The following is a 25,641-nucleotide window of genomic DNA, read 5'->3' as shown; positions in this document are numbered from 1 at the left end:
CCGTAAGTCCTGATAGGGAAGTTCCGCAGTCTACTATGCCAACGATCTCCCCCATGGAAGTACGGTAGTTAGCCAAGCGGTCAACGGAGGAGGTCAGGCCCGGGCACGCCGGCGAAAGCTTTGGCTCTTGCTGAGACACCAGAGTAGCCGGTTAGTGGCTGGTCCGCTTGGATTTGACTCGAAGTAAACCCTCTAGGTGTTGCGTAGCCGGCTAAGCCCCGCGAAGGGGCCAGCCGGTGAGCTTTCGCCACTACAACGACATTTTGCTTTGTACTTCCTTCTTGTTCTAGGCTTTGCTCACTTTTTTTTTTCAATAAAACCGAAGGAGAGGAAGCATGTAAGCATTCCTCCTTAGAGTCGCTATGCTGCTCGCTACTCGTGCGGAATGCCGCACTACTAGTAGTTACCTAGGTACTCTGCTCGCCGGGATCAAGAAGGAACTCCGCTGACTACATAACTAAAGGACAACTGGGACTACAACGACTCCCGGCTCGAAGTTCTCGCAGCATGCCAATGGTGAGTTACGCAACATAAGATGGCAGTGCGGAAATACGAAAGGAGGGCAAGCCACCAAGCCTAGGATCGATCTATCCCCCGGCCCCCTCTCAGGGCTTGAGAGAAGCTCAGCGTAGAAAACCTTCTTCCACAATCGAAAGGCCCAGCAGGAACTCAGGCTTTCCAAGCCACAATCGTAAGGAAGTGCAACATGGGTGGGCAAAGTCGCCAACTGGAATCAACAGCCTCTTTTTTGTTTGAGGGTCCCCGAGAGCGCCGTATCGTACGGTGTGTGGTATGTACAATGCTTCTTCGCAGCAAATCCGCCGTCCAACTCTATCTTGCTTCTAGTGCTCCCAAGGGTGCTTCCAGCCGAGAAGAACGGGCCCTGCGAGGTCGTGTCAGCTGCTGCTTGTCTTCGAGCGGGTCGATCGTCATTACCGTCTTTCTTTGCCCTGTAGAAGATCTGTTGGAGCCCTCGGTCAGCAGTTCACCCTACAATTGGCCGTGCTTGTTGCAATGTCCCACAACCTACCCAGAACCACATTGTCGCACCGAGGCCCTTGGCCAAGAACTGGTGGACAGGTTTAACGTGCGGTCCGGCGCCGGCCATCGTGTCCGTATCTGCGTCTGGCGGCGGTGCTGTGAGAACCAATTCGGCGCAGCTTGAGGGTGAGTTGATTGCCTAACCTTTCCCGAGTTGGATTGGCGGTGCGCAATGGCGGTGCGCAAGGGCGGTGCGTGATGTGGTTCGTCACGTTTGCGCTTGATTGATGATGCGTTTGAGGTCCTCAGGTCGGCTTATTGTGCAGTGCCAATGAAGGTCCAATTGACCAGGGTTAGGGTGGTAGACGTAACCAGATAGGCTCGATACCTACCTTACGGTAAGTAGTATATTTCAAGTTCGATCATGATGGGGCAGCCGTGAATACCATGAATTCTTTCGAGGCACATAACCAAGCGCAGTGCTGCACGGACGTTTGGTAACAGTGGTACCTACTGTACGGATGTAGGCAGATAGTTACCTGTAACGTTAACTACCGGGTACCTTAGGTATTTTGCGACCTTCATCCTTTCTCATTATTAACTTGCTTCACACTGTGTATCCTTCACCTGATCTTCCACCGTGCATACATCAGTGGCAAACGCAAGTTGATATCTCCGCGTTGCCATGTTGTTTATTAACCCTGGTTGAGGAGTGCACGGGTTCTCGCTTCCCCTTTGGCTCCTGCACTTTACACACAGTACACCCTTTCGCAAAGCGCGTCGCCAATCCACGTCCCACCGAGCACTTAACGCAGCGAAGGTAGTGGCTCAGCTCGTTTGACCAGATAACGGCACTTTGGCGCGACCATGAGTGTCCTCGAGTCCAGGGAATCCGCTGGCGCAGTTTCCCCGCGCAGTTTCGCTATTGCCCACCAGCGCCCGAGGAATAGCTTTGCGGGATGCTCGCGCATTACCGACTATGAGGTCCTGGGCAAGCTCGGCGAGGGCACATTCGGGTAAGGTTGCGAGCGGGCATCTCGCATCCCATTTGCATCTTCCGATCTGCCTGCTGACCTTTTACAGCGAGGTCCATCGCGCGAGATCTAAAAAGACCGGTGCCTTGGTTGCGCTCAAGAAGATCATCATGCACAACGAGAAGGATGGTGTATGTGGCCGTCCGCAGTGCTTTCGCCGTTCTGGTTTTGTTCTGACAGCCTGCAGTTCCCGATCACCGCTCTCAGAGAGATCAAGCTTCTTAAACTTCTCTCTCACAAGAACGTCCTACGGCTAGAGGACATGGCTATCGAACACCCAACAAGGAGTAGCAAGTCGACCCATTCGTCTAGTTGTTGTCTCTGCGACCTTTCACTAACATGCTCGTCAGACGACAAACGGAAGAGACCAATCATGTACATGGTCACGCCTTATATGGATCATGACCTTTCAGGCCTGCTGGACAACCCCTCGGTGCACTTTACTGAGCCCCAGGTCAAGTGCTATATGCTCCAGCTGCTCGAGGGTCTCAAGTACCTGCACGACAACCACATTCTGCACAGGGACATGAAGGCTGCCAATCTTCTAATCAGCAACAAGGGCATCCTCCAGATTGCAGACTTCGGCCTCGCGAGGCATTATGACGGAGAAGTGCCGAAGCCTGGCAGGGGCGGTGGCGAGGGGCGCCGTGACTACACGAGCTTGGTAGTGACCCGCTGGTACAGACCTCCTGAGCTGCTGATGCATCTCAAGCGTTACACTACAGCCATCGATATGTGGGGCGTTGGGTAAGACTCGCGAGCCGATTCCTCCGCGTAGCCGACAACTGACCGTCGACAGGTGCGTGTTTGGCGAGATGCTTGTGGGCAAGCCTATCCTTGCGGGAGAGAGCGACGGCCACCAGCTTGAACTTATCTTCGAGCTCTGCGGAACGCCAAATGACGAGAACATGCCCGGCTGGCGATCGCTGCCGGGCGCAGAGGCCTTGCGGCCGCAACCCAGACCGGGGACCCTGACTCAGAGATTCAGGGACCAAGCTCCAGTCGCGGTGTCACTTCTCAAGGAACTTCTGAAGCTTGACTGGCGGAGTCGTATAAATGCGATCGACGCTCTGCAACACCCCTACTTCCGGACCACGCCATTACCAGCCAAACCTCACGAACTCCCATCTTTCGAAGAGAGTCACGAACTTGATAGGCGAAAGTTCCATGACAGAAGAGCGGCACTTCCGCCGGCTCCAAAGGGCGGTACCGTCGGCCGTGGCCCGCATGACGGGCCCAACGCCTCCTTCAGCGGCGACGGGTTCAACAGCAGAAACGGCGTCAACGGCAGTCGCTACCCACGCAATAGTCGGGGCCCGGAAGAGCGCGTACCAGCATGGCATAGAGACCGTGGGCTGCCGCCTCGGCCGCCTCCGCCCGCTGACGACCACCTCGACAGTTACAGAGGTGACGGCAGGGACCGTGGTGGGAGACCTCGCGGAGGAGGCGGGGCTCGGCAAGACGTCGACACGTACATCCCGAGTTACGACCGTGATGCGCCTAGGAGGGATGATCGGCGGCGGAGAGATGATAGGGACGATAGGCGACACGACTGGGATCGGAGGCGAGACTATGACGACCGGGGACGCACCAGCCGGACGAGGAGTAGGAGTCGCTCGCCGATCCGCGACAGGGATAGGGACCGCGATAGGGACAGGGATAGGGACAGAGACAGAGACCGCGACATGTACCGTAGGTAGTACCACGGGCCGGTTTACAGTCTTCCCATGGGTAGGGCAGGGTTTCGTCGAAAGACGGGTTGAGATGGGTGTTTGTGGCTGCATTGGCCGGGACATAGGCCTAGCGTGTGGGCATTGGCTCATGATGATGGGAGTAGGACTGTGTGATGCAGCACGCCCGAGGCAGCAGCATGTACTTTTTCTGCACTGCCTTTCTGAGCCCATAGGCGGCCATAGGTAATGTATAAAGTCGCTCCCAGCTGGCGAGTCGACTGCGACACATCTACTGAAGACTGATTGCACACTAACGAGTACTCCTTCCGTGTTCCATTCGCTCAAGATTTCCCATGACGGGTTGTCCCATCCTCACCGATCGTGGGCTCGTTGGCCCCTTTCACGGCTGGTAGACATACATACACTCGCTTGGAACTGCGGTAACAAACACTCACCCACCAACAACCCATATGAATGCATACTCGTAAACGACCAGATCCAAGCCGCCAATGTGCCTTCGTTCACGACATAACCTCTCTTGTTCACCTACAACCCATGACCCTCGGTAGGCCCACTCAACGTCTGGCTCCAACCTTAACCCGACAAAGAATCCTCATGAATTGTATCATCGACCTCCACGCGGTTCCCAAGCGCTGTCCTCGTCCTTCGCCGGCGCAAGCCCTCGGTGGCAGCGGCGGACTGCGACGGCTGAGCCATTGCCCTCCTGACCCACCTCCTCCTCCTCCTCGACCTCAATGCCGCCCCCTTGTCCCTAACGCTTGGCGGGGAGAGGTCCGAGTCCGAGTCCAGGTCTCCGCTCACAGCTAGCAAAGGGGAGTAGGACTCGCTTGTGCCTACGTTGTTGAATAAGCTGCTGCTTGCTGTTGGGCTTGTCTGGTCTGATGACAGTGGCTCGTCCTGCAGCAGGTAGTATGGCTGTGCCTTGCTGGTGCTGGTTCGTCCCGATTTGGATGAGCGGTGGTACAGTGGTCGTTCTAGGTTGTGTTGTTGGCGTCGTTGCTGTCGGTGCTTGGGTCCCTGTCTGGAGCTGCGCCAATCCGCAGGAGGCGGTGGTTCGGTCTGTTCATCCTCGGCAGACGACAGCCACGGAAAGCAGTAGGCGGATAGGCTCAGCATGAGTACCCAGACGAGTATCAGTATGGTGCTGATGAAGAGGCTGATTACACCGAGAATTAAGCTCTGGAGAGGGGTGATGGTTAGGCTAGGGGCTGCCTGGCGGGTTTCACGGTGAGGATGGAGGGCTCTCCGTGCGACTTACGCAGATGGCTAGTACCTAGATAGAGGATATCAGAAACGTTCTGAATAATGAACTAGCCACGAAAGTACTCACAAAGATGTCATCATAATAGGGTCTCATCACTTCTATCGGCCAGGTCACCAATCGCCAGGCGATGACGAACGGGAACAACAGACTGCTCAGCACCGGGGCAATTAGGATTGTATAGCACGCCTTAGCGAGTATGACCGCTGGGAACGAGACAGCTCGAATGAGGAGCTTCCCGATAGATCGGACGGCTTCCGAGAATTCAACATCCATGGCGCCAGCAACCGCATGCGTAGCCGTCAGGCTGCTAGTTTATTCTTGGCCTTTAGGGCAGGGCTGCCTGGCCAGCTCCTCCTATCTATGGGGACCCGAACGAGGAAGGACGAGCCCATAGCTCCAGATTTGTGCCAGTAAGTGCTTGTTGGCTGAAGAGAGGACAGGATATGCGGGTTAGTGTTGGGCTTCCAGGGATGCTGGTATTTCCGGGTTGCATAGCATTCTTTGTAGTGGGCACTTGCTGGGAGAGTGTAGTGAACTGTCTGATTTTAAGGGTTGCGCCCGGAGAATTGATCCATTGAGAGTGGGCAAAACGACGACTCTGTGCAGACTGTGGTTGCCTCATACGCAGCTTCATATCTTCAAAGTGCACCTTCCTCTGCGCACCTCGCCGTCTGCAGATCCTCCACTTCAGACGCATGACGTCGATCTTTGGCGGTTGATCTGGGGTATTCGTCAATCGGGGCTATATCCCGATTGTTACAACAGCGCTTTACACCATTATTGTATTCAACATATGTGCAATACATGCAACTGCGCTTGCTGTAAGGTACAATACAAGACCTTGGGTACCTTATGTACTGTACGTAACTTATGGTAACAGCAGCTTCTGCATGACAAAAACTTGAACTCAATGGATGTATGGAATATCTTGCTCGCCTTGCACACGATCCCTGACAAACGTTTAAACACTCAGCAGCTGTTTCCAGCGGCAGAGAAGGCCTTAGAGCAGTGTTGGGGCGTCGAGTACTGAAGTGCCGTTTCCGATCATTCACCATTTACGGCTCATACACGTTAGAGTGTGGTTTGAGGCTTTGCGGTTTATATCTTACCTCCTTCAACCACTCGCACCTCTCATCGAAACCAAGAAAAAGGCTACCCTTCATACGGACCTAGAATGACTTCAAACAAACCACACACGTCCGGCCCTGAAGCCGCCGAGGCAATGGACCTCGACCACGACACAACCACACAGCTTGAGCCGTCGTCCCAAAGAACCAAATCCAAGAAAACCTTCACTCTCGCAACAGCAACTCTCAAACACCCACCATTCGCCTACGCCCATCTCTCGCTGGCAACATCGGCTTTCTCACCATCCCCAGCCCGTTCGGCAGACACAGGCTTAGACGCACTGCAAGTGCGTTCCTACCTCACCGCCGCCCTCCGGCAATTCCTTGGCGACACCGGCGCCGCCATACCGATCGACATCCTCCTTGTGCAGGGCCAGTCAGCATGGGTGCGGGTGCCGCGCGAGGATTTAGCCGCCTTCGCGGCGGGCGTTACGGCGTTTCCGGGGCTCCCTCCCAGTTCGGGGGAAGCAGGAGGAGGGACTATGCTGTTGCAGTTGAGGGCGTGTGGAGATTGGCTGGGCAGTTTGATCGGACGGGAGGAGCAGGCGGGGTTGTGGAGGAATTTGATTTGAGAGTTTTCCCTCTTCTTGGTATCTAAGCTATGATGCTTCGATGTCTAGGTCACGGCAGGGGCATCGAGCTGGGGTTGGTGAGCGAGGTATGGCAGCTATGCCATGCGATGCCCAACTGCCAGGGAATCTGGCAGGGCTGCGCAACCGGAGCCCTATCGGCTCGGTTGCTTGCTCTCCGGCTCTGACGTGTTCTGGCTGCGATCCGACGGACTAGGATAATATGTACTCCGTGGGTACTTATCCGGGATTGTCCGGAGGAACAGCACTGTCATGATCAGTCTAACCAAGGATCTGACAAGCCGTTCCATGGCATTCACCAATGGGGCGTGCGGCAACCTGTTGATCCTGCGGGCGAGCCCGCCTCACTTCACTCCTCCACCTGTGAATAGAAGCCTACATCAGCGAAGACATCAAGGAGTTCTGGGCGTAAGCCTATGCGGAGATTTGTTAGCAGTCTGTTGAACTCCTTGCTTGGCTTGGCAGGTACGCACCATAGGTCGAATGTTGGGATGCGGGACGGCGTCAAACTGCGAGAACTTGAGCTTGTAATCGGCGCCAATATTGATGTATGCCCCCCGGTTCTCCGTCATGTCGCAGTATTTGGGCGCCGAAAAGACTTCGGGTCACGCCATGTCAGCATCGCCGGTCGAGCGAGGTCAGATAATATGGTAACCATACCGGTAATGCACTTCCCATCGTGCTCCTCCTCGTAGCCGTCCATCCTGACTTCATGGCTGCGGATGATCGCCTCCAGGCCGTTCCTTTCACAGAACCGCTTGGTGACATCCGGGCCGAACTGCATGCCCACGCCACGCTTGCTCGGGCCTCTGCCGGGCTGAGGCTGGGGGTCCGTCCACAGCATCTCCATCATCAGTCCAGCCTGCCCTGGTTGCCGCTGCTTGTGCCTATCCAACTTCCGAATGTCGTCTAGGGTGACGTTGTCGTCTGAGAAGAGGCCCCCGTGAAGCACCAGGTACTTATTGCCAACCAGGGTAGCCAGCGGCAACGCGGAGAAGCTCTCTGAGAACAGCTTGAAGGTGCGTTCGTTGTACTTCGCCTTGCACTCGCCCTCGAAGCCGTAGACTTTGTTCATGTCGTCTGTCTCATGGTTGCCCCGGTTGATGAAGAAGCAGTTCGGCCGTAGCCACTTGTAGGCGTAGAGAAGCAGCGCAATCTCGGTCGACCAAGAACCCCTGTCGACAAAGTCGCCATTGAACAGGTACCAGTGCTTATCACTTGGCGCACCGTTTAACCTGAAAAGCTCCATCAGATCGAAGTATTGGCCTGCAGGCAGCTCGTCAGCACGTGGGGTTGTTTCCGGTGTACATGGTACATGGGGACAGGGGTTAGGGCTCACCGTGGGTGTCACCGCAAACCGTGAGCTCCACGTCGTCGGGAATCTCGACCTCAACCATGGTGGGCTCATCATACACGAGCTTCTTGACGGCCAAAACAATCTGGTAGACATATTTTTTGTGTAATGTCTTTCCGTTCTTGAATCGTTCCGTCATGTCGTCGATGAACTCCTGTGTCATCTCCCCTTCTAACCGGGCACCGTCGTACGCGGGTTCCACGGCAATCGAGTCCAAATCGAGCCCCTCGGCTGCGGACGGCTCGTCCCCTACCTCGATAGCGGCGAAAAAGGCGAGTTGTCGCACGATCTTTTCGCACTCGATGAGCTTGAGCTTGGCATCCTTATTGCTTGGGTCGATCTTGACACAGGTTTTGAAGTCTTTAACGGCATCCTTGGGTTTTAAAATGGCCGCGTATGCTGTCGCTCTCCGATAGTAGGCCTAGAGTCGCAGACCGTCAGCCTTGCGACACGCTTCGATCCGGGACGGGAGCATTGCGCACTTTGACAAAGTTCGGCTTCAGTTCGATGGCTTTGGTGGCGTCTCTGATCGCAAAACCGTATGCTTCTGTCTTCAAATATGCCTACCGCCAGACGCGCGCAATTAGTCACGCGACCTCAATGACCGAGCGGGCGCAACGGTAGCGGTTTACCTGAGCACGGTTGGACCAGAAGGCGGGATCCTTGTCGTTCAGTTCGATGGCCTTGGTGTAGAAATCGATCGCAGTCGGCCAATCGTGCGCAGCAAAGGCCTTGTTGCCCTGGTTCTTAAGGTCCGTAGCCTTCTCCTCGGGGGTGGCCATGCTGTCTGCTTGCTGGGGCGGGTATGGGCTACCTGGAATACCGGAACATACGCGCGGGCTTGGGAAAAGAAGGTCTCAATAGGTATCACGGTATCGCTAAAGCGGTTAGGACGCAACTCAGGGAAAGAACCTTCAGGAAGAGACGCTGAAGCCACGGTGCTGGGTAAGCGCACTTTAATCCGCGCGCAAGTTTGGATAGAAATTCGGTTGAGTTCTGCCTTGGGCTGGGCCTGCGCAAATCGGCGGCAAGAATCTTGGCTTGCAGACGATGCGGGCTATAATCCTGTTACAATGATACACCCCGCATGCTTGTTGTACAGTATCCGCTGTTGTGGAGCAGAGCAGGGCTGGACATGTGACGGATATCCAGCCTTACCTAAGTGAACATGAATGATGAGTGTTTTCGGCTTTTGTAAACAAATACTAGGTACCTGCCCTATGTATTCACCTAAGGAGTTCTAAGTATTCGGAAATATAGGTCGGCAAGGAGTCAATAAGATAGCATTGAACTGAAATATGAAAGAAGGAGATACTAAAATCAAAGGGAAGGAAGAATGGGAATGGGTAGAAAGGAGGAAAGAAGTGAGTTAGTACGAAGTACATAGGCCTATATCTGTAGATCTCGCCCCGCCTCGACGTGTATGCACGTGGTGGTGCACCAACTAAGATAAGGTACCTTAATGAGGGTAAATAAGGCCGTCTGCTGTAGTGCAAGAAACAGAGGCAGGACCTGGTGTTGATATGTCCAGGCTGCTGTTGCACTGCTATTGTGGTCTTGGGTATCAAACCCGTGCCGTTAATGTACCACCAACTCCAGAGAGATGGACCCCCTTGACTCGAGAAATCTTGTACCTTGATTTTGGACGCCATATGCAGAAACGATTTACCAGCCCTTGGCGCTTCAGTCCTCTTCGTCACTATCGTCCATGAACCCTTCCTCCAAGCTGCCGGACAGTTAGCGTGGGAGTCCGCTAGCAGGGTGGGCCATTCACACCGACTCTCTACTTAGTCTCCTCGAGCTGTCGATAGTATTACTACCCCTCTGCTGATCCAGGACCCTCCTTCCGATAGGCTCATCCACCTCGCTGAGCTCTTCCCCCTCTTCCGAGTCGAATGAGCCTCGCTCGGCCACAGCGACGCGCTCGGAAACTCTAGCTCTCCACACTGACGGTGTCATAAAACGGGCCATCGCGCCTTGCATCCTTGCGCGAAGTGATAGTGTTTGGTTCGATATCGTTTCGAGCGGGAGGTACTGGCTGTATCGGTTGCGGTATCGTTGCCACAAGGGGACGAGTACGAAAGTCGAGATGAGGAAAAGAAGGAGCGAGACAATTGCCGGGACAATCAGGGTCTGCCAAGCGGTCTTAGCAGGAATCGAAACATACATGGCTTCCGGGCGCTCACCTTGATAGCCGAGACTGTTGCGCCCATGGCGTCGGCTCCCCTGGGCGATTGCGGACAAGAGATGGATTGCCGAATAACTCAACCAAATATACCTGAGGGATCGATAGGCGCTGCAAGCCTGGGCTATGGACTGTGAGATATCTTGATTAAGGCCCAGCTGAACATTGGGGTGATCGGACGTCGTTTAGTAAAGTGTACGGATGTACGAGGCACCGAATGCTGTGTTCACAAATGGCCATCCATGCAAGGTGACAGATGCACCAAGCTGTTCGGGGTCTGTTCGGAACTTCGGATGCAATTGTCAGGATGAAAGCCATACAGACTGTGTAGGTCCAGCTCGGATAAGGTACTTAGGTACTGCTAGTACATTACATATAACTAGAGCACTGCAGGTAACAAGGCCCGTCTTTACACGATATTTACCGCGTTACATACACGGGTAGTCCATGTCAGATGAGGTTTTGTACATACACCCAGCATGCAGAATTCGCCGTACATGTATCCTGGAAGCAAGCCTACCCAATGCAATATTTGCATCTCTTAATATGAGGTTCCGTGGGTGCTTCAACCGTCCAGGTCCTGCGATCCTGTCGAGTGTGTGAATCGAAATATGTCGTCACGTCGGGATTAGTGCAGCGCACAGGCCGCGGTATTTACCCCTGTCGGTCAAAGACGCCACGGACGGGTGACGGGTCGAGGGGCTGAACGGAGCTAGCCAGTTTCAGACGGGGACCCCTTTGCCACCCTGTCTTCGCTGCTTATCGATTCTGCGATCATGCATCTCGCAGGGAGTCAGCTCGCATTGAATTCATTGCACCACCACGCGTGCTCCGCCGACCCCAGAAGGTTTGCAGAACATCGCGGAGGCAGTTCCTGGGCCCCTCGACCGTTCCTTTTCGAAGCCGGAACTCACAGTCCCTTGTTGCTACGGTCCAGTCTCCACCTCCACGCACTGCCGCGGGGAGCCAAGTCTGTGCGATTCAAGCGAAAAGCTGTTGGCCATTTGCGTTTGACCTGGCCCGAACGACGCGATCGAAAGACGGTCCCTGTCAACTCCATAAACCGGCCAACCCGTCGACGGTCCCAGCGTCACAGGAGCCGGAAAGTTGAAGCCTGTATGTCAGGGTTCCCGTCGGTTTCCGTTATGCCGCAGCATCATAGTGCGCTATCGGCCAGTCCTCATGCTAAACATTTCCCGAATTATGCAGAGAAGCACAACCCCCGGCGCCGCGACTTGACATTCCCCTACCCTGGTCGCCTTTACATGAACATGATGCGATGCGTACTGGGTTCGAGACACCGAGTCCACTGACGGCAATTACCACTGCTCCCGAGTCGGCCCGCTTCACACACGCATTGATTGGCAGTTGTCTTCGCCGGCTATTGTTGAGAAACGAAACCTAGGCGGCTTGTTGTCCGCCCTGAGAGAAGCGGCTGCTTCGCGTAACCCCCACCGACACCATGTCTTCCTACGACAAGTCCCGGGCTTCCAGCGGGAAGGCCTCGTCCTTCTTCCACCGATCGAAGAACAAAGCCGACAAACGAAGTGCGGGCGATGACGGCCGGCACCTCTCCGCCGATAACGACGCCGCGAGCTCTGTGAATTCGCGCCATTCGCACCATCGACGAGAATCATCCGTTGTATCATTAGACCGCCCGAGCTCGGCCGGATCCGGCATCAACATGATGGCCGGTGTAATAACGACGATCCCATATGAGAGCGTCAGCACGGACGGCCGCTCGCCGGTCCCCGTTGATTTCCTGCCCCAGGGCGAACAGGTTCCCGGCCGAAGAGAGCCGCTGCCTCACCAGCTGAACAAGGCGACGAGCGACTTCCACCAGTATCCGACCTTCGACCCATCAACAGTTCGCCCCACCAGCCCTTATATGTCCGGACCACGTCCGCCACCCTCTGCCAACGTCACAATGGCTAGTACTGGCCGCCAGGCCCAATACCAACAATGGGGCCCGCCCAGAGACAGCAGCTTGTCAGGGTCTTTCAATTCCCGATACAACTCGTACATGACCTCCGGAGGGCGTAATTCGGGCGACAATGCAAGCATAGTATCAGGTAATGGAGGACCCTACTTTGATCCGGCCGCAGCCCATCGCTCATCCAAAGTAGCACTACCTAGTGCCTCGTCCCAGTCCTCCTTCTTGTCCCCTCATTCGCCCAGGGATAATCGCCTGACCAAGTTTCCCACCGGATATCAGACGAGCGAGGGCTTCTATTTCCCGAAACCCGAGGACGACAACGTGATCGAGCAGATGTTCCTGGCGTTGATGCAGAAACGTGGATGGCACAATCTTCCGGATCAAGCTAAACGCCAAATGATCGCGTATCCCGCAGCGAAGAAGTGGACTCTCATCTACCAGGATCGCCTCACAGAGTGGCAGGGGGAACAGAAACGCAGGCACACTGCTAAGGTTGGCCAGTACAGCAATGTCGACCTCACTCAGATGCCGGACGAAGAGGGCAGTCCCGAATGGTATGTCCGCAAGGTCATGGAGAACGCGCTCGACAGCAAGGGGTTTCTCAGTCTGGAAGTCAACCTGCGGACGCAGCAAATCGGCTGGGTAAAGCGCTTCATTGAGTGCCAGGGCCAAGTGGCTCTGACCAACGTACTCATGAAGATCAACCGCAGGACCGCCATGGGTCCGGCGCCAGAGTCGGGGAAGGGAGACAAGAACCTGGACCGGGAGTACGATATCGTCAAGTGCCTCAAGGCATTGATGAACAACAAGTTCGGGGCAGACGATGCGCTGGCGCACCAGCAGGTTCTTGTGGCCCTAGCCACGTCCCTCGTCTCACCCCGGCTCACGACGAGAAAGCTGGTCAGCGAAGTCTTGACCTTCCTCTGCCATTGGTCCGATGGGAAAGGGCATCTGAAGGTGATCGAGGCTATGGACGTAGCCAAGAATCAGCAGGGAGAAAACGGCCGGTTCGATGCCTGGATGCGCCTCGTCGAAGTCACTATCGATGGACGAGGGAAGATGGGCAGCCTTGTCGGCGCAAGCGAGGAGGTACGGAGCGGCGGTATTGGTATGGAGAACCTGTTGATGGAATACGCCGTCGCGACGCTCATCTTGATCAACATGTTGATCGATGCCCCCGAGAAGGACCTCCAGATGCGTATGCACATCCGGGCGCAGTTCACAGCGTGCGGCATCAAGCGCATGTTGACCAAGATGGAGGCCTTCCAATATGAGCTCATCGACAAGCAGATTGAGCGGTTCCGGACCAACGAGGCTATCGACTATGAGGACATGCTCGAGCGGGAGAATAGCAGCATCAAGGACAGCGTAGACGGAGAGGTTAGGGACCTCAACGATCCGGTCCAGATCGTAGATGCGATCCAGCAGCGGCTGAAGGGGACCAGAACCCAAGACTACTTCATCTCGGCTCTGCAGCATCTGCTCCTTATCAGGGAGAACGACAGCGAGGAGCGCCTGCGCATGTTCCAGCTCGTCGACTCAATGCTGAGCTACGTGGCGATGGACCGGCGCCTGCCGGATATGGACCTCAAGCAGAGCCTCAATTTCACCGTGCAGAGCCTGCTCGACAAGCTGCATACGGACTCGGAGGCCCGCCAGGCCTTTGAAGAAGCAAGCGAGACACGGCGAATCGCCGAGGCGGCACTGGCGGAGAGGGATGAGCTTCAGGAGAAACTGGCATTGGGCGCGGATGGGTTGGTTGCGAAGCTGCAAAAGCAAATCGACGAGCAGGCGAGGTTCATCGAAGCGCAGAGGAGACAAGCCGAGGGCCTCAAGTCAGAGCTCGAGAACTTGCAGACCCTCAGAGCCAAGGAGGCACAGCGGTACGAGCTCGAGACGCGTGAGTTGTATCTCATGCTTCGCGATGCACAGGACGTCGCAGCGTCGAATGCGGCCAAGGGGACAAAACTGGGCGACGACGACCCGGCCCACATGCAGGGCATTCTGGACCGGGAGCGGCTCATGGAGCGTCTCCAGATGCAGCTCGAGCGTCAAAAGACGGTGTACAAGCTGGAAGGCAAAGTCTGGGGCGAAGCCGTTGGGCCGTCGGACCGGTTGCGCGCCCTGCGGGAGGAGATGGACGGCTATGGAGACGGGGGCCTCGGGGCTGGCAGCCCGCCCAGGGACTTTGCCAACAGTATGCTCGGCAGCGTCAAGAGATCGACACGCATCCCCAGGAAACCCGTCCGCTCTCGGGAAGCGGCGGGGAGCGTCTCAGAAGAGGTCGAAGATACAGCGGAGGACGAGGAGGGCGTCATCTACGAGAAGCCTCGGCTGGTCGAACTCAAACGGCCCGTTATGGATCCCAAGAAAGCCGCTGCTATGTTCAACGAGCTTCAGGACAACGTCAAGAAATACGATGCCAGCGATTCGGAGGAAGGGGACGGTGTTACTACCGGACCCTCTCATCCAAGCCTGGAGTCGCAGACTCCTCTTACGCCGAGCGAACACGAACCACCCAAGATTGAGGTCACCGACACGACTCCGTCTGCTCCACCTCCGCCAGTCTCAGGCGGACCTCCGCCGCCACCTCCGCCGCCATTGCCCGGCCAAATTCCAGGAGCGCCTCCCCCGGCCCCTGGTGCACCTGGTGCGACAGGCGCGCCTCTCCCGCCCCCTCCGCCGCCTCCGCCGCCTGGCGGCAAGCTCCCTGGTGCGCCACCTCCGGCACCCCCGATCGCGGGCGGACCCGCCCCTCCACCCCCACCACCGATGCCCGGCAGGCTTCCCGGCGCACCGCCTCCAATGGGCGGGGCACCGCCGCCGCCGCCTTTGCCCGGAGCCAAGGGTATGCCTCCGCCGCCGCCTCCACTACCCGGTGCAATGTCGGGCCATTTCTTGTCTCGGCAAGTGGACATCACGCCATCGCCATCGCTCGGTTTGTCAATTGTCCGGCCGAAGAAGAAGCTCAAGGCGCTCCACTGGGAGAAGGTCGATTCACCGCTTACCACCCATTGGGCCGCACACGCGCCGTCGGTGGAGGAAAGGGAAGAGAAGTATCTCGAGCTCAGTCGGAAGGGTATCCTCGACGAGGTCGAAAAGCTGTTCATGGCCAAGGAGACAAAGCAGCTGGGCCAGGGTGGAGCTAAGAAGGACGACAAGAAGCAGATCATCTCGAACGATTTGCGAAAAGCCTTCGGTAGGTCGACTCCGTGTCCGTTCGGGCACAAGGACTACGAACAGGTGCTAATCACAATTGTATGCAGAAATCGCCCTGGCCAAGTTCTCGCAGTATTCTGTTGAGAGGGTCGTGCAGATGATCATTCACTGCGACAGCGAAGTCCTCGATAACTCGGTGGTCCTGGACTTCCTGCAGAAAGAGGAGCTCTGCAATATCCCTGATAATACGGCCAAGCAATTGGCGCCGTACAGCAAGGATTGGACAGGCCCGGAGGCGAATAAGGAGAACCGGGAGCAAGACCCATCCGAACTGACTAGGCAGGACCAGATCTACCTGCAAACCGCGTTTGAACTACGGCACTACTGGAAGAGTAGGATGCGGGCTCTCTCCATGACACGCACCTTCGAGCCCGACTATGACGAGATCACAGAGAAGATGCGCCACGTCGTTTCCGTGTCCGAGTCGCTTCGGGACTCGGTGGCCCTGATGAATGTCCTCGGCCTCATTTTGGATATCGGTAATTACATGAATGACCCCAACAAGCAGGCCCGTGGCTTCAAGCTGTCTTCGCTTGCCCGGCTGGGCATGGTCAAAGACGACAAGAACCAGTCGACACTGGCCGATCTCGTCGAACGCATCGTCCGCAACCAATACCCGGAATGGGAGCATTTCATCGAGGACATATCTGGCGTCATGACGGCGCAAAAGATCAACATCGAGCAACTGCAGGCGGACGCCAAGAAGTACATCGACAACATCAACAACGTGCAGAGGGCGCTCGACTCGGGCAGCCTCTCGGACCCCAAGAAGTTCCACCCGCAAGACCGCGTCGCTCAGATCGTGGGGCGGTGCATGAAGGATGCACGGCGCAAGGCTGAGCAGATGGAGGTCTACCTGGAGGAGATGATGCGCACGTACAAGGACATCATGACCTTCTACGGCGAGGACCCGACCGACGAGAACGCGCGGCGCGACTTCTTCGCCAAGCTGGCCTTCTTCATCAGCGAGTGGAAGAAGTCGCACCAGAAGAACGTGCAGCTCGAGGAGCAACGGCGCAAGAACGAGGCGTCCATGAAGCGCAAGAATGCTGCGCTCAAGGCAGCACAGGCCGCCTCCGAGGGCCCCCTGGCCTCGCCAACCAGCACCGGCGCCATGGACAGCCTGCTGGAGAAGCTCCGTGCCGCGGCGCCGCAGGCCCGAGACCAGCGCGACAGGCGGAGACGTGCTCGCTTGAAGGACCGGCACCAGGTGCGCATCGCGTCGGGCCAGAAGATGCCCGACCTCGACCAGCTACCGTCGGTCGAGACGGGCTTGCAAGGTGTCCAGAGCGCCGCCTCAGAAGGAGGGGCGTCTGCCGCCGCGGCGGGTAACGGAGAGGGAGACGGTGACAAGGCGAAATCAGACCTCCTCAGCCCCACCGCAACGGCGAATCATCAGCCTGCTGAAGGCGGAAACGCCGCGGGAGGCGAAGAGGACGACGTCGCACAGCGTGCGGCGCTGCTCCTGCAGGGCATGCGCAGCGGCGCGGACGGGACCGACGACCCGGCCGACGCGGAGAAGAGGGAGAACCTGCGGCGGTCGAGGCGGCAGACGGCGGACGAGGAGCGGAGGATGCGGAGGCGGCGGCGCGAGCTGGCGCAGTCGAGCGCGAGTAATGACGACAGGAACGGCGGCGGGACGAGTGTCAGCAGAGAGAGCTCGGTCGCTGCTGGTGTTGGCACTCACGGTAGTGGTGTTGGAGACGGCGAGGTGCCGCCTACACCCGGGTTGGAAGAGATGGCTGCTGCCGCGGCGGCGGCCGGGGTTGAGATGCCCGTGCCCGTGCCTGTGCCCGTGGACGGGGAAGGGCTGGCTGTGAATGGTGGGAGTTGAGTTGCTCTGAAAGAGTACGGGCCGTGTTACAAGCGGGAAGGATACCCAGGCTTATACTGTACGTAATGTTTACTTGGGTTCTTTCTGTAGAGGAAAGAGGGGTACGGCCGTCGTGGGCTCAGGTTCTGAGCTCCTGTGGAGGAAAGAAATGGGTGGCGTGGCATTTTGAGGCAAGGAAGGCATGGCGCGTTGTCCGGCACATTAGGCATTTTATTTGGAATAAGGCAAGGGGCGCGGGTATCGAGCCATGTATCTATGGATGGAGGCTGCTAGGCAATCGGTTCAATGTTTAGCGGATCAGCTAGGTTACAATCCAACTTGAATATCAGTCAGCTGGCTGCCGCCCGTGGGATGTTCCGATGAGTTGCCCTTCCCCAGGTTCCACATCAATCCCCTACCTACCTACGTATTTAGTTCAAAGTCGAAGCCAGGGATGCAACACCGGCATCTGTCACCTTCACGCTTCACACCCCAGCGGATGTTACAAGACTAGTATGTACGTCCGTAGAAGCGGCACAAATGACATTAGCCGCGAACCGTTACCCCCACCCTTATTACGATGGGATGAGGGGGAGATCGGACGAAGGCCCGAAGGAACGGCAAACCCCTCATTATCCCCGAAGCGGGCGGCTCCACCATGGGGTGTTAGTTCGGGACGGCGGGCTTGGGAAGACGGAGAAATATGGGATTGGCTGTGTCAGACGGAGATGTTCTTATGATAGTATATATATGTGTATATGTATATACGTATTTTGTTCAACTCATGTTTTTCCCCTTCGTTCGTTGGTTATATCTTTGCGTTTGACTCTGTCCCTCAAGGGCAGTACTACTAGGAGTACTTACGTCGCAACCCACCCAGCCTGACTTACACCCCGACAGCACCCATGGCCTCCCAACACCCGCCCAGCCAAGGCCTGGTCCTGGGCTACTCCTCGGCGCACCCCTTCTCGACGGTCTCGCTCACGGACCGGACGTCGGTGCAAGAGCTGCTGCGCACGCTGCTCGACCCGCTCGAGCCCTTCTTCTCGCCGCTCCAGGCGCGCGTGCGCTGCCCGGGGGCGACGGCGGTGCGCTTCGACCAGACGGCATCCGAGGTCGAGGGCTTCTGCCGCCCGCTGTGGGGCCTGGCCTGTCTGCTGGCCGGCGGCGGCAGCTATCGCGGCACGCAGTGGTGGATCGACGGCATCCGCGCCGGCACCGACCCGGACAGCCCGGAGTACTGGGGCTATCCGAGGGACAATGACCAGCGGATGGTGGAGATGTGTCCCCTGGGCTTTGCGCTGGCCGTGACGCCGCAGATCTGGGCAGGGTTGAGTGAGCGCGAGAGGGGGAACGTGGAGGGGTGGTTGGGGAATAGTATTAATGAGAAGAAGTCAGTTCTGGTTTTTCTTTCCTTTTTTCTTTTCTTTTTTGTTCCTCTTCTTTTATCTGTTTTCTTTTCTTTTCTCTTCAAGTTCGTTGCTAATGCATGTGACGACCAGCATGCCGAATACGAACTGGCTCTGGTTCCGCGTGTTTGCGAACCTGGGCCTGAAGAAGAACGGCGGAAAGTTCTCGCAGGAGCGGCTGGATGCGGATATCGAGCATCTGAATACCTTCTACCGCGGGGAGGGCTGGTCGAATGACGGGCCCGAGGGGATTCATCGTGGGTTTGCCCCTTGCCCCCTGCATTTCTTTCTTCTTTCTTTTCTTTTACCTCGCCCAATAATTGCTTGACGAGACGGGCCCTGCTAATGATGGACGGCCAGAGATGGACTACTACTCGTCCAGCTTTGCCATCCACTTCCTCCAGCTGCTCTACGCCAAGCTCGCCGGGGAGGACGAGCCCGAGCGCGCGGCAGAGTTCAGGAGGCGGGCGCAGATGGCGGCGCTTGATCTGGCTCACTACTACGACGAGGAAGGTAAGGAAGAGTAACAATACTATAAGGAAAGAAATAAAAAAAAGAAAACGGAGAAAAGCTGATAATAAATCTGCGCAGGACGGGCCATCCCCTTCGGCCGCAGCGTCGGCTACCGCTTCGCCATGGTCTCGTTCTGGGGCGCGCTCGCCTACGCCGACGTCGAGCTGCCGGCGCCGCTGACCTGGGGCATGGTCAAGGGCATCGTGATGCGCCATCTGCGCTGGTGGCAGACGCAGCACGACATGTGGAGTTCCAGCGGCACCCTGACCATTGGGTACTCGTACCCAAATATGTATGTAAGTACCAGGACAGACACAGTTTTCTCCAGAATGTTGCTGGATGATGGACGATGGGAAGATGCTCACAGACAGATGATGGTACTTAGATGGCCGAGAACTACAACAGCCCAGGGAGTCCGTACTGGGCCTGCCTGGCCTTCATCTGCCTCGCCGTGCCGGAGACGCACCCCTTCTGGACGGCCCCGGAGGAGAACCACTGGGACGTGCTGCCCAAGGTCAAGGCGCTCCCGCACCCGGGACATATCATGAGCAACCTCGGCGGCCACTGCATGCTGCTCTCATCGGGCCAGGCCTGCTCCTACCCGATGAAGGGCACGCACGCCAAGTACGGCGCCTTCGCCTATTCCTCCGCCTACGGCTACTCGGTGCCGCCGGGCCTCTTCACGCTCGAGCAGTATGCGCTCGCCTCGCAGCTGGGCCTGTCCGACGACGGCGGGGAGTACTGGAAGACCCGGCGCCTCTCGGAATCCTCCCTCCAGGCTCGCGGCGGCGTTCCCGTCCTGGTCTCGCGCTGGTCCCCCTTCCCGGACGTGCACGTCACAACCTACCTCATCCCGCCCCAGCCCGCCACGCCCAACTGGCACCTCCGCGCCCACCACATCCGTGCCGAGGGCCGCGACGTCATGACCGCCGACGGGTCCTTTGCCATCAGCAACCAGCGCCGCGCCGACGGGCGGTACCTCGATCTCTACGACGAGGCGAAGTGCGAGGGCACGCGGCCCAAGCTGATCGGGAACTATGACCTGGCCACGCCCGAGGCGTGGGCCGAGGGCGCCGAGGGCGCCTTTGCTGTGTCGCTGAAGGCGGGCGCCGTGGGGATCAAGGCGCTGGAGGGGAAGAGCGTGGCAAGAAGGATGGCGAATCTGGTGAATGCGGACCCGAACTCGAATCTGGTCGAGAGTCGCACGACGATCCCGACCCTGCAGGGGACGGTGAAGAGGGGGGAGAGTGTGTGGTATGTGACGGGCATCTACGCCAAGCCGAGTGGGCCGGGCGTGAGGAAGGAGGAGTATCTCAGCGGCTGGGATCGAGCGCCCGAGATTCCGGGTTGGTTGAAGGAGGAGATGGAGGGTGCAAAGTGAGGGACGGGAAGGCTGTGGTTTGCTGAAAGGGGCAAACTCTATGAGGCGTACGTGTTGAAAATGAAGAGAACGGTATGCTTTTTTCGGTTGGCTCAAGCGTTGAACGAGAAAGAGCACTGCAATTTAATCGTGGTATATGCAAAATCCGCTTTGTTGAAAAACTGTAGGTCCTTTTCCCTGTGCTGTGAGAATGGCATCTCGCCCGCCGGTATCGTACCGTCCTGCCAAAAGGGTATGGCTTAGGTACCTTACGCTTTGGCAAACGCCTCAATAAATCTAGCCAGCCTCTCTGCCCCCTCGAGCGGGATCGAGTTGTAGTTGCTCGCCCGGATCCCGCCAACGCTGCGGTGCCCCTTGAGGCCTGTTAGCCCTTGGCTGGTCGCCTCCTTGAGGAAGGCCTTCTCGGCCTCGTCGACGTTGCCATTCTATTGATGTTAGGGTTGTGTCGTTCATATCAAGTCCTGATGCACGCTACTCACCTTGGTCACACGGAAGCAGATGTTCATCCTCGACCGCACTGACTTGTCCGGCACGATCCGGTACACCTCTGGGTGCGCTTCGAGGGCGGCATAGAGGATGCTTGCCTTCTTCTCCGCTACCGCCTGCTGGCCATCCACCTTGTCCGGGAAGGTCCGTAGCAGCTTCTTGAGCACCTGCCCGGCGATGTACACACTGGGAGCGCCAACGTGTTAGTCCATCTTTTCCCTCCTTACTTGAACAGCCCTGTCTAGAAAAAAGGGACTTACTCAAAAATGCTCAGCGTGTTGTACAAGCTGTTATTCTTGGCGATCGTCTCATACTGCAGCATAATCGGCGGGATTGGCAGGCCCAGCTTCCGCATCAGCGCCGGGCTCGGCTGCGTCGTCGTCGGCGGCAGCAGGCTCTTCTTGACAACCGCGACCGTCACGCCCGTGCAGCCCAGGTTCTTCTGCGCGCCAAAGAAGAGCAGCGAGTAGTTGCTGATGGGCACCCGCCTCGACAGGATGTTGCTCGACATGTCGGCCACCACGACGGGGCCGCCCTCCGCGCCTGCCTTCGGCGCCAGCACCGACGGGAACTCCGGAAACTCGACGCCGTCGACCGTCTCGTTGTCGCAGTAGTAGACCAGCGCGGCGTCCTTGCTCAGCTTCCAGGTGCTCTGGTCGGGGATCTTGCCGAACTTGCCGTCGTTGATGGTGCGCGCGTCGGCCGCGACGTTGACGTACTCCGGCCCGAGCAGGCGCACGGCTTCCTGGTAGGCCTTCAGCGACCAGCTGCCCGTAATAACGTAGTCGAGCTTGAGGTCCTGCTCGACGCGTGCGCGTAGGGCAGCCACCACGGCGTCGTCGGCCGCGCCGGCTCCCCCGAGCTCCCGGACGACGGCGGCGTGTTGACGGGCCACCCAGGCGCCCACCAGGTTGTAGACGGACGCCGCAAACTCGCCGGTCCCGCCGGCCTGCATGAAGACCACCTCGTAGTCGGCGACGGGGATGTCCAGGTAGCTGGCGAGGTCGGCCTTGGCCTCGTTGATGATGCTGGTGGCCAGCTCCGAGCGGTGGCTGTGCTCGGCGATGCCCAGGCCCGTGCCGTTGTAGTCCAGGAGCGCCTGCGCGGCCGTCTCGAGCACATCGGTCGGCAGGGCGGCCGGGCCGGCGCCGAAGTAGGTGATCTCGGCACGAGTAGGCATTTTGCTGCTTTTTTAACTCTCTCTCTCTCTCTCTCTCTCTCTCTCTCTCTCTCTCTCTCTCTCTCTCTCTCTCTCTCTCTCTCTCTCTCTCTCTCTCTCTCTCTCTCTTGCTGGAGGCTAGAGAGTGTTGTTGGCTTTCCCTTAAGTCTTCCCCTTGGCCTTCCTTTTATAACACGTCCCACTACTCAACCTTTGAGTCAACCAACTGTCAAAAGACTCGCACAATCCCGTTTCTGACTCAGATGTTCTCAGATGTCGCGGACCCTCGTTCATGGCTCAATGAGTCGTCTGGGTGTGGACCCCGCAGGGCCCGGGAACTTCCATGCTGCCGCCCCCTTCTCCTATCCAATGGACCAACTGACCAATGGGCGCATGGCCCGAATCGGAGCGGGTGGGAAAAGGTGAGAACCGATGCGTCTCCCGCTCCCCGGTGTCGGCAAGCCGCCGCTGCAAATGACGTGACTCAACACGGGACTTCCCCAGCCTTTTTCTGCGAATTTTAACAGGGGTTATAAGGTGCCGCTCCGTGGGGTCCGGCATGCCGAATGCGTGGGAGGTGGGACCATGCAGCTGTGAGGCGAGCGGGCTAGGAATTCGTCCCGACTCCCGGCCCCAAAACATCTGGTGGCTAGTAGGTGCCAGCTCCGGGTCGAGGTTCCTGAATTCCGCATAGGCTAGGGCGAGAAGGAAGAATAGGTAGATTCCCCTGTCTCTTTTATCCTATCTGACACCTTTGGTTGTTGAAGACGCAGGATGGTCTCTAACTCTTCAAGTTCTTTTGTCTCTCATTTGGTGGGGCAGGGCAACTGATGGGACGGGCGCGGTAAGTCGGAGGTTATATCTGACAGCCGAGACTTGTGTTGGCTCTGGAACATAAGTCATGTCTCGCACGATAAATCGACCGCTAGCCATCACCCTCGAGTCCGCGAGAAGAGTGGTGCGGTATTGGTTCATTGACTAAGAGATGCACGCATGTTTGGGTGGTGGAGACGGGCATTTCCTGTTCAGAGTGTTCCTGCGCTCACTTTCGCCTCGTCGACATCCCCTCCCTTCCCTGAAGGAGTCAAAATCTTTTGGGTTTGCCTGGATCTCAAGGCTAAAGGCAGACACGCTCACCTTCTTGGCTGAGTTCGGCAGCCTACCGGACTTTTGTCCGACTCTCAGGCCTCGGCCGATCAATCTGCCGGGCATCCTACCGTAATGACTAGGTGAGTTTGCTGGGCCTAACGTTAACGGTTGGGAGAGAATCGCAGGCGCTAAGGAGCAAGGATATCCACTAACGCCAACCGCAGCCTCAGTGTATAAGTGACCCTGTCCCCGACATCTCGGTGGTCTTCACCTTGGATATCCATGAATGCTCTCTCTCGATGCTTAAATGATAGACAAATCGCCGTCACAAGATTCTTCACCGAACATTGCCCCATGTAATGCAGCAGCTGTTTTCGTCTCACTTTCGTCCACTGGGGGATATTCACTGCAGCCCAGTGCTATGACATAACGGCCCGTCGGAGCGCGCTTCGGATAGTGTGCAATCGAGCCGCGCAACGGAGCTGACTGACTGTCGAGGAACTACCAGCGTCTACAGGTCTGCCGGCCAGATCGCTTATTATTCCATCACGGGCAGCACCTATGGCCGAGAGAAGAACGGCAGAAGCTGGGCCGTCTCGACACGCGCACTCGACACCAGCGGCTTCATTCCGTAAGCGATTCCCATCTACATCCTTCCCGTGCCACACGCCCACCCCTCAACCCCGGCCCCACTCCTTGTTGCTCCCTCTCCCTTCCCGGTACCCGGCACCTACTAATGGACGGCGCAGCGACACACAACTCGCCGCGCACGTGGTTCCTCACTTCATCGCTCTCGCCTTTGTGCATCCGGCTGATCCGGCTGCTGCTGGCGCACGGCGACTACGTGGTGGCCTGCTTGCCGCCCGCCGAGATTGAGGATGAGGAGCGGAGCGCCGAGTTCCGCGAGCTGGTCAACGAATGCAAGAGCACGCGCAAGGACCGCGAGGGATGGAAGGACCGCATCCGCACCATCCGCTGCGACGGCCGCGCCATGGGCCAGTGCGGTGCCGCTGTCGCCGAGGCCGTGCAGGTGTTTGGCAGGATAGACATTTTGCTCCTGTGCAAGTTCGAGGGTGAGTCGAGTTCACCGAAGTCTTACAAGAGATGGATCATCGATCCAAGATCGCTAATCGCTCGTTGCCACAGCCGTCATCGGCACCGTCGAAGAGCTCTCGGCAACGCCGGCGACCCGCAACCTCGTGCGCGACCAGTTCGACACCATCTTCTTCTCCCAGATCAACTTCATCAAAGCCGCGCTGCCCCAGCTGCGCGCCCAGCACACGGGGCACATCATGATTCTGACCAGCATCGGCGGCCACATCGCCACGCCCTGCATGCCCATGTACTCGGCCGCCACATGGGCCCTCGAGGGTTACTGCGACTCCCTCGCGTACGAGATTGCTCCTTTTAACATAAAAATCACCATCGTGCAGCCCAACAAGGAGATCCAGACCCTGACCAACAAGGTCATCTTCGCCCCACAGCTACCATTCTACGACGCCGAGATCAGCCCGGCGCCCAGCATGCGCGAGATGCTTAGCAACGTGCTCAATGCCAACCCTGAGACCGCCATTGAGCCGTCCGAGAGTGAGATCCAGTATCGCTACCCGCGCCTGCCGGCGGCGGCCTACGACAAGTTGGTTATGGAGACGGTGCATGCACTGACGGCCATTGGGGGGCATGAGAACCCGCCGGCGAGGCATATCGTGGGCTTCGAGGGCGCCGTGGCGGTCAAGGAGAAGCTCAAGACGGTGACGGAGGAGCTAGAAGATTTCGTCGAGGCTAGCCTGGCCGTGGATATCTTTGAGAGCGAGCTCAATGCCGAGGCCAGGCAGGGAGGGTCAACGATTGAGGCTGCTGCCCAGGGTTCTGTGTCGGGAATAAGTTGAAGGCTAATGGGGTCATTGCATGAGAGATGTACCAGATATGCTGAGATCTAGGAACCGGAGACGGTTCATCATATGCGGAGCAGAGGTTATTACGTGGGTTCTGGTTGAGAAAAAGGTGCAGCTCGGGTGCCAGTGCTTGATACCATATTCTACTAGCCGTACATATATTGTTGAACGTACTGGAATAGTATGGAATTATGACGGTTCGTAGCCTGGAGCCGAGGTCAGACTAATGGGATTTTTAGCTACCTACCTAGGTACCTTATTAACCGAAGTTCTATGATTGCACCCAGCCCTGCCTAATAAGGTAGTTTGAGGCCGGCCGGTGTTAAGCCACAATACATAAGGCAGGTAAGGTACATGTGAACCTACTGTGTAGACTTACATACAGGAGCGCAGGGGTTCCTGGATCTTTTGGCCGGGGGGAAGCAGCACACCAATCATAGCCCTGAGTGGTCATAGCTTCGTCCCGAGACCCGAGCCTGCCCCAGACCGCGCAGGCGGCAGCTGCAGGGCCA

The 25,641-nt window shown here is 57.4% G+C and overlaps 10 protein-coding genes across 10 annotated transcripts; 6 read left to right on the top strand and 4 right to left on the bottom strand.

Moving 5' to 3' along the window:
* Positions 1-246: 246 nt before the first annotated feature.
* B0T15DRAFT_524885 (uncharacterized protein) lies at positions 247-1,384 on the top strand. The gene has a single exon (XM_062868805.1). The coding sequence runs from the start codon at positions 707-709 to the stop codon at positions 1,163-1,165; it is 459 nt and encodes a 152-aa protein (XP_062724431.1). The 5' UTR covers positions 247-706; the 3' UTR covers positions 1,166-1,384.
* Positions 1,385-1,534: 150 nt separating this feature from the next.
* B0T15DRAFT_572782 (kinase-like domain-containing protein) lies at positions 1,535-3,975 on the top strand. Its single transcript, XM_062870909.1, has 4 exons — positions 1,535-1,997; positions 2,065-2,146; positions 2,203-2,762; positions 2,815-3,975. Exons 1-4 carry the CDS (start codon positions 1,849-1,851, stop codon positions 3,713-3,715), a joined length of 1,692 nt encoding a protein of 563 aa, XP_062724430.1. The 5' UTR covers positions 1,535-1,848; the 3' UTR covers positions 3,716-3,975.
* A 155-nt stretch (positions 3,976-4,130) lies between these two features.
* B0T15DRAFT_113688 (uncharacterized protein) lies at positions 4,131-4,988 on the bottom strand. The gene has a single exon (XM_062861535.1). It carries the CDS (start codon positions 4,823-4,825, stop codon positions 4,283-4,285), a length of 543 nt encoding a protein of 180 aa, XP_062724429.1. The 5' UTR covers positions 4,826-4,988; the 3' UTR covers positions 4,131-4,282.
* Positions 4,989-6,195: 1,207 nt separating this feature from the next.
* On the top strand, positions 6,196-6,672 carry B0T15DRAFT_391594 (uncharacterized protein; the record flags this gene model as incomplete). Its single annotated transcript, XM_062864597.1, has 1 exon — positions 6,196-6,672. One exon carries the CDS (start codon positions 6,196-6,198, stop codon positions 6,670-6,672), a length of 477 nt encoding a protein of 158 aa, XP_062724428.1.
* A 393-nt stretch (positions 6,673-7,065) lies between these two features.
* Positions 7,066-9,083, bottom strand: B0T15DRAFT_572781 (serine/threonine-protein phosphatase 5; the record flags this gene model as incomplete). Its single annotated transcript, XM_062870908.1, has 6 exons — positions 8,677-9,083; positions 8,527-8,607; positions 8,030-8,465; positions 7,351-7,956; positions 7,164-7,288; positions 7,066-7,104 (listed from the first exon to the last, which is right to left on the bottom strand). The coding sequence occupies exons 1-6, from the start codon at positions 8,824-8,826 to the stop codon at positions 7,066-7,068; spliced, it is 1,437 nt and encodes a 478-aa protein (XP_062724427.1). The 5' UTR covers positions 8,827-9,083.
* A 644-nt stretch (positions 9,084-9,727) lies between these two features.
* Positions 9,728-10,371, bottom strand: B0T15DRAFT_550866 (uncharacterized protein; the record flags this gene model as incomplete). Its single annotated transcript, XM_062870258.1, has 3 exons — positions 10,231-10,371; positions 9,825-10,177; positions 9,728-9,770 (listed from the first exon to the last, which is right to left on the bottom strand). The coding sequence occupies exons 1-3, from the start codon at positions 10,255-10,257 to the stop codon at positions 9,728-9,730; spliced, it is 423 nt and encodes a 140-aa protein (XP_062724426.1). The 5' UTR covers positions 10,258-10,371.
* Positions 10,372-11,691: 1,320 nt separating this feature from the next.
* On the top strand, positions 11,692-17,218 carry B0T15DRAFT_392607 (uncharacterized protein; the record flags this gene model as incomplete). Its single annotated transcript, XM_062864644.1, has 2 exons — positions 11,692-15,364; positions 15,432-17,218. 2 exons carry the CDS (start codon positions 11,692-11,694, stop codon positions 17,216-17,218), a joined length of 5,460 nt encoding a protein of 1,819 aa, XP_062724425.1.
* An 802-nt stretch (positions 17,219-18,020) lies between these two features.
* On the top strand, positions 18,021-20,638 carry B0T15DRAFT_113461 (uncharacterized protein). Its single transcript, XM_062861533.1, has 5 exons — positions 18,021-18,590; positions 18,700-18,863; positions 18,967-19,119; positions 19,198-19,415; positions 19,505-20,638. The coding sequence occupies exons 1-5, from the start codon at positions 18,103-18,105 to the stop codon at positions 20,498-20,500; spliced, it is 2,019 nt and encodes a 672-aa protein (XP_062724424.1). The 5' UTR covers positions 18,021-18,102; the 3' UTR covers positions 20,501-20,638.
* On the bottom strand, positions 20,625-22,304 carry B0T15DRAFT_113469 (phosphoserine aminotransferase-like protein). Its single transcript, XM_062861534.1, has 3 exons — positions 21,247-22,304; positions 20,980-21,172; positions 20,625-20,925 (listed from the first exon to the last, which is right to left on the bottom strand). Exons 1-3 carry the CDS (start codon positions 22,164-22,166, stop codon positions 20,749-20,751), a joined length of 1,290 nt encoding a protein of 429 aa, XP_062724423.1. The 5' UTR covers positions 22,167-22,304; the 3' UTR covers positions 20,625-20,748.
* A 1,170-nt stretch (positions 22,305-23,474) lies between these two features.
* B0T15DRAFT_411278 (uncharacterized protein) lies at positions 23,475-25,410 on the top strand. The gene is made up of 3 exons (XM_062865391.1): positions 23,475-23,865; positions 23,984-24,307; positions 24,381-25,410. Exons 1-3 carry the CDS (start codon positions 23,796-23,798, stop codon positions 25,121-25,123), a joined length of 1,137 nt encoding a protein of 378 aa, XP_062724422.1. The 5' UTR covers positions 23,475-23,795; the 3' UTR covers positions 25,124-25,410.
* The last annotated feature ends 231 nt before the right edge of the window (positions 25,411-25,641 follow it).

Source organism: Chaetomium strumarium (assembly GCF_033439665.1).
Source record: "Chaetomium strumarium strain CBS 333.67 chromosome Unknown B0T15scaffold_2, whole genome shotgun sequence".
In the NCBI taxonomy this organism is placed as follows: domain Eukaryota; kingdom Fungi; phylum Ascomycota; class Sordariomycetes; order Sordariales; family Chaetomiaceae; genus Chaetomium; species Chaetomium strumarium.
The sequence above is the reverse complement of the archived record's forward strand: the minus strand, read 5'-3'. Positions and strand labels throughout refer to the sequence as shown.

What these genes read in the sequence shown, in the direction of transcription:
- B0T15DRAFT_524885 (XM_062868805.1), top strand. Translation starts at nt 707, where the DNA reads ATGGGTGGGCAAAGTCGCCAACTGGAATCAACAGCCTCTTTTTTGTTT.
- B0T15DRAFT_572782 (XM_062870909.1), top strand. Translation starts at nt 1,849, where the DNA reads ATGAGTGTCCTCGAGTCCAGGGAATCCGCTGGCGCAGTTTCCCCGCGC. An exon ending in CTCGGCGAGGGCACATTCGG is followed by an intron (nt 1,998 to 2,064) that starts GTAAGGTTGCGA and finishes GACCTTTTACAG; the next exon opens with CGAGGTCCATCGCGCGAGAT. An exon ending in ATCGATATGTGGGGCGTTGG is followed by an intron (nt 2,763 to 2,814) that starts GTAAGACTCGCG and finishes GACCGTCGACAG; the next exon opens with GTGCGTGTTTGGCGAGATGC.
- B0T15DRAFT_113688 (XM_062861535.1), bottom strand. Translation starts at nt 4,825, where the DNA reads ATGCTGAGCCTATCCGCCTACTGCTTTCCGTGGCTGTCGTCTGCCGAG.
- B0T15DRAFT_113461 (XM_062861533.1), top strand. Translation starts at nt 18,103, where the DNA reads ATGGCCTCCCAACACCCGCCCAGCCAAGGCCTGGTCCTGGGCTACTCC. An exon ending in AATAGTATTAATGAGAAGAA is followed by an intron (nt 18,591 to 18,699) that starts GTCAGTTCTGGT and finishes TGTGACGACCAG; the next exon opens with CATGCCGAATACGAACTGGC. An exon ending in TCACTACTACGACGAGGAAG is followed by an intron (nt 19,120 to 19,197) that starts GTAAGGAAGAGT and finishes AAATCTGCGCAG; the next exon opens with GACGGGCCATCCCCTTCGGC.
- B0T15DRAFT_113469 (XM_062861534.1), bottom strand. Translation starts at nt 22,166, where the DNA reads ATGCCTACTCGTGCCGAGATCACCTACTTCGGCGCCGGCCCGGCCGCC. An exon ending in AACACGCTGAGCATTTTTGA is followed by an intron (nt 21,173 to 21,246) that starts GTAAGTCCCTTT and finishes TGGCGCTCCCAG; the next exon opens with TGTGTACATCGCCGGGCAGG. An exon ending in TCTGCTTCCGTGTGACCAAG is followed by an intron (nt 20,926 to 20,979) that starts GTGAGTAGCGTG and finishes TAACATCAATAG; the next exon opens with AATGGCAACGTCGACGAGGC.
- B0T15DRAFT_411278 (XM_062865391.1), top strand. Translation starts at nt 23,796, where the DNA reads ATGGCCGAGAGAAGAACGGCAGAAGCTGGGCCGTCTCGACACGCGCAC. An exon ending in GACACCAGCGGCTTCATTCC is followed by an intron (nt 23,866 to 23,983) that starts GTAAGCGATTCC and finishes TGGACGGCGCAG; the next exon opens with CGACACACAACTCGCCGCGC. An exon ending in GCTCCTGTGCAAGTTCGAGG is followed by an intron (nt 24,308 to 24,380) that starts GTGAGTCGAGTT and finishes TCGTTGCCACAG; the next exon opens with CCGTCATCGGCACCGTCGAA.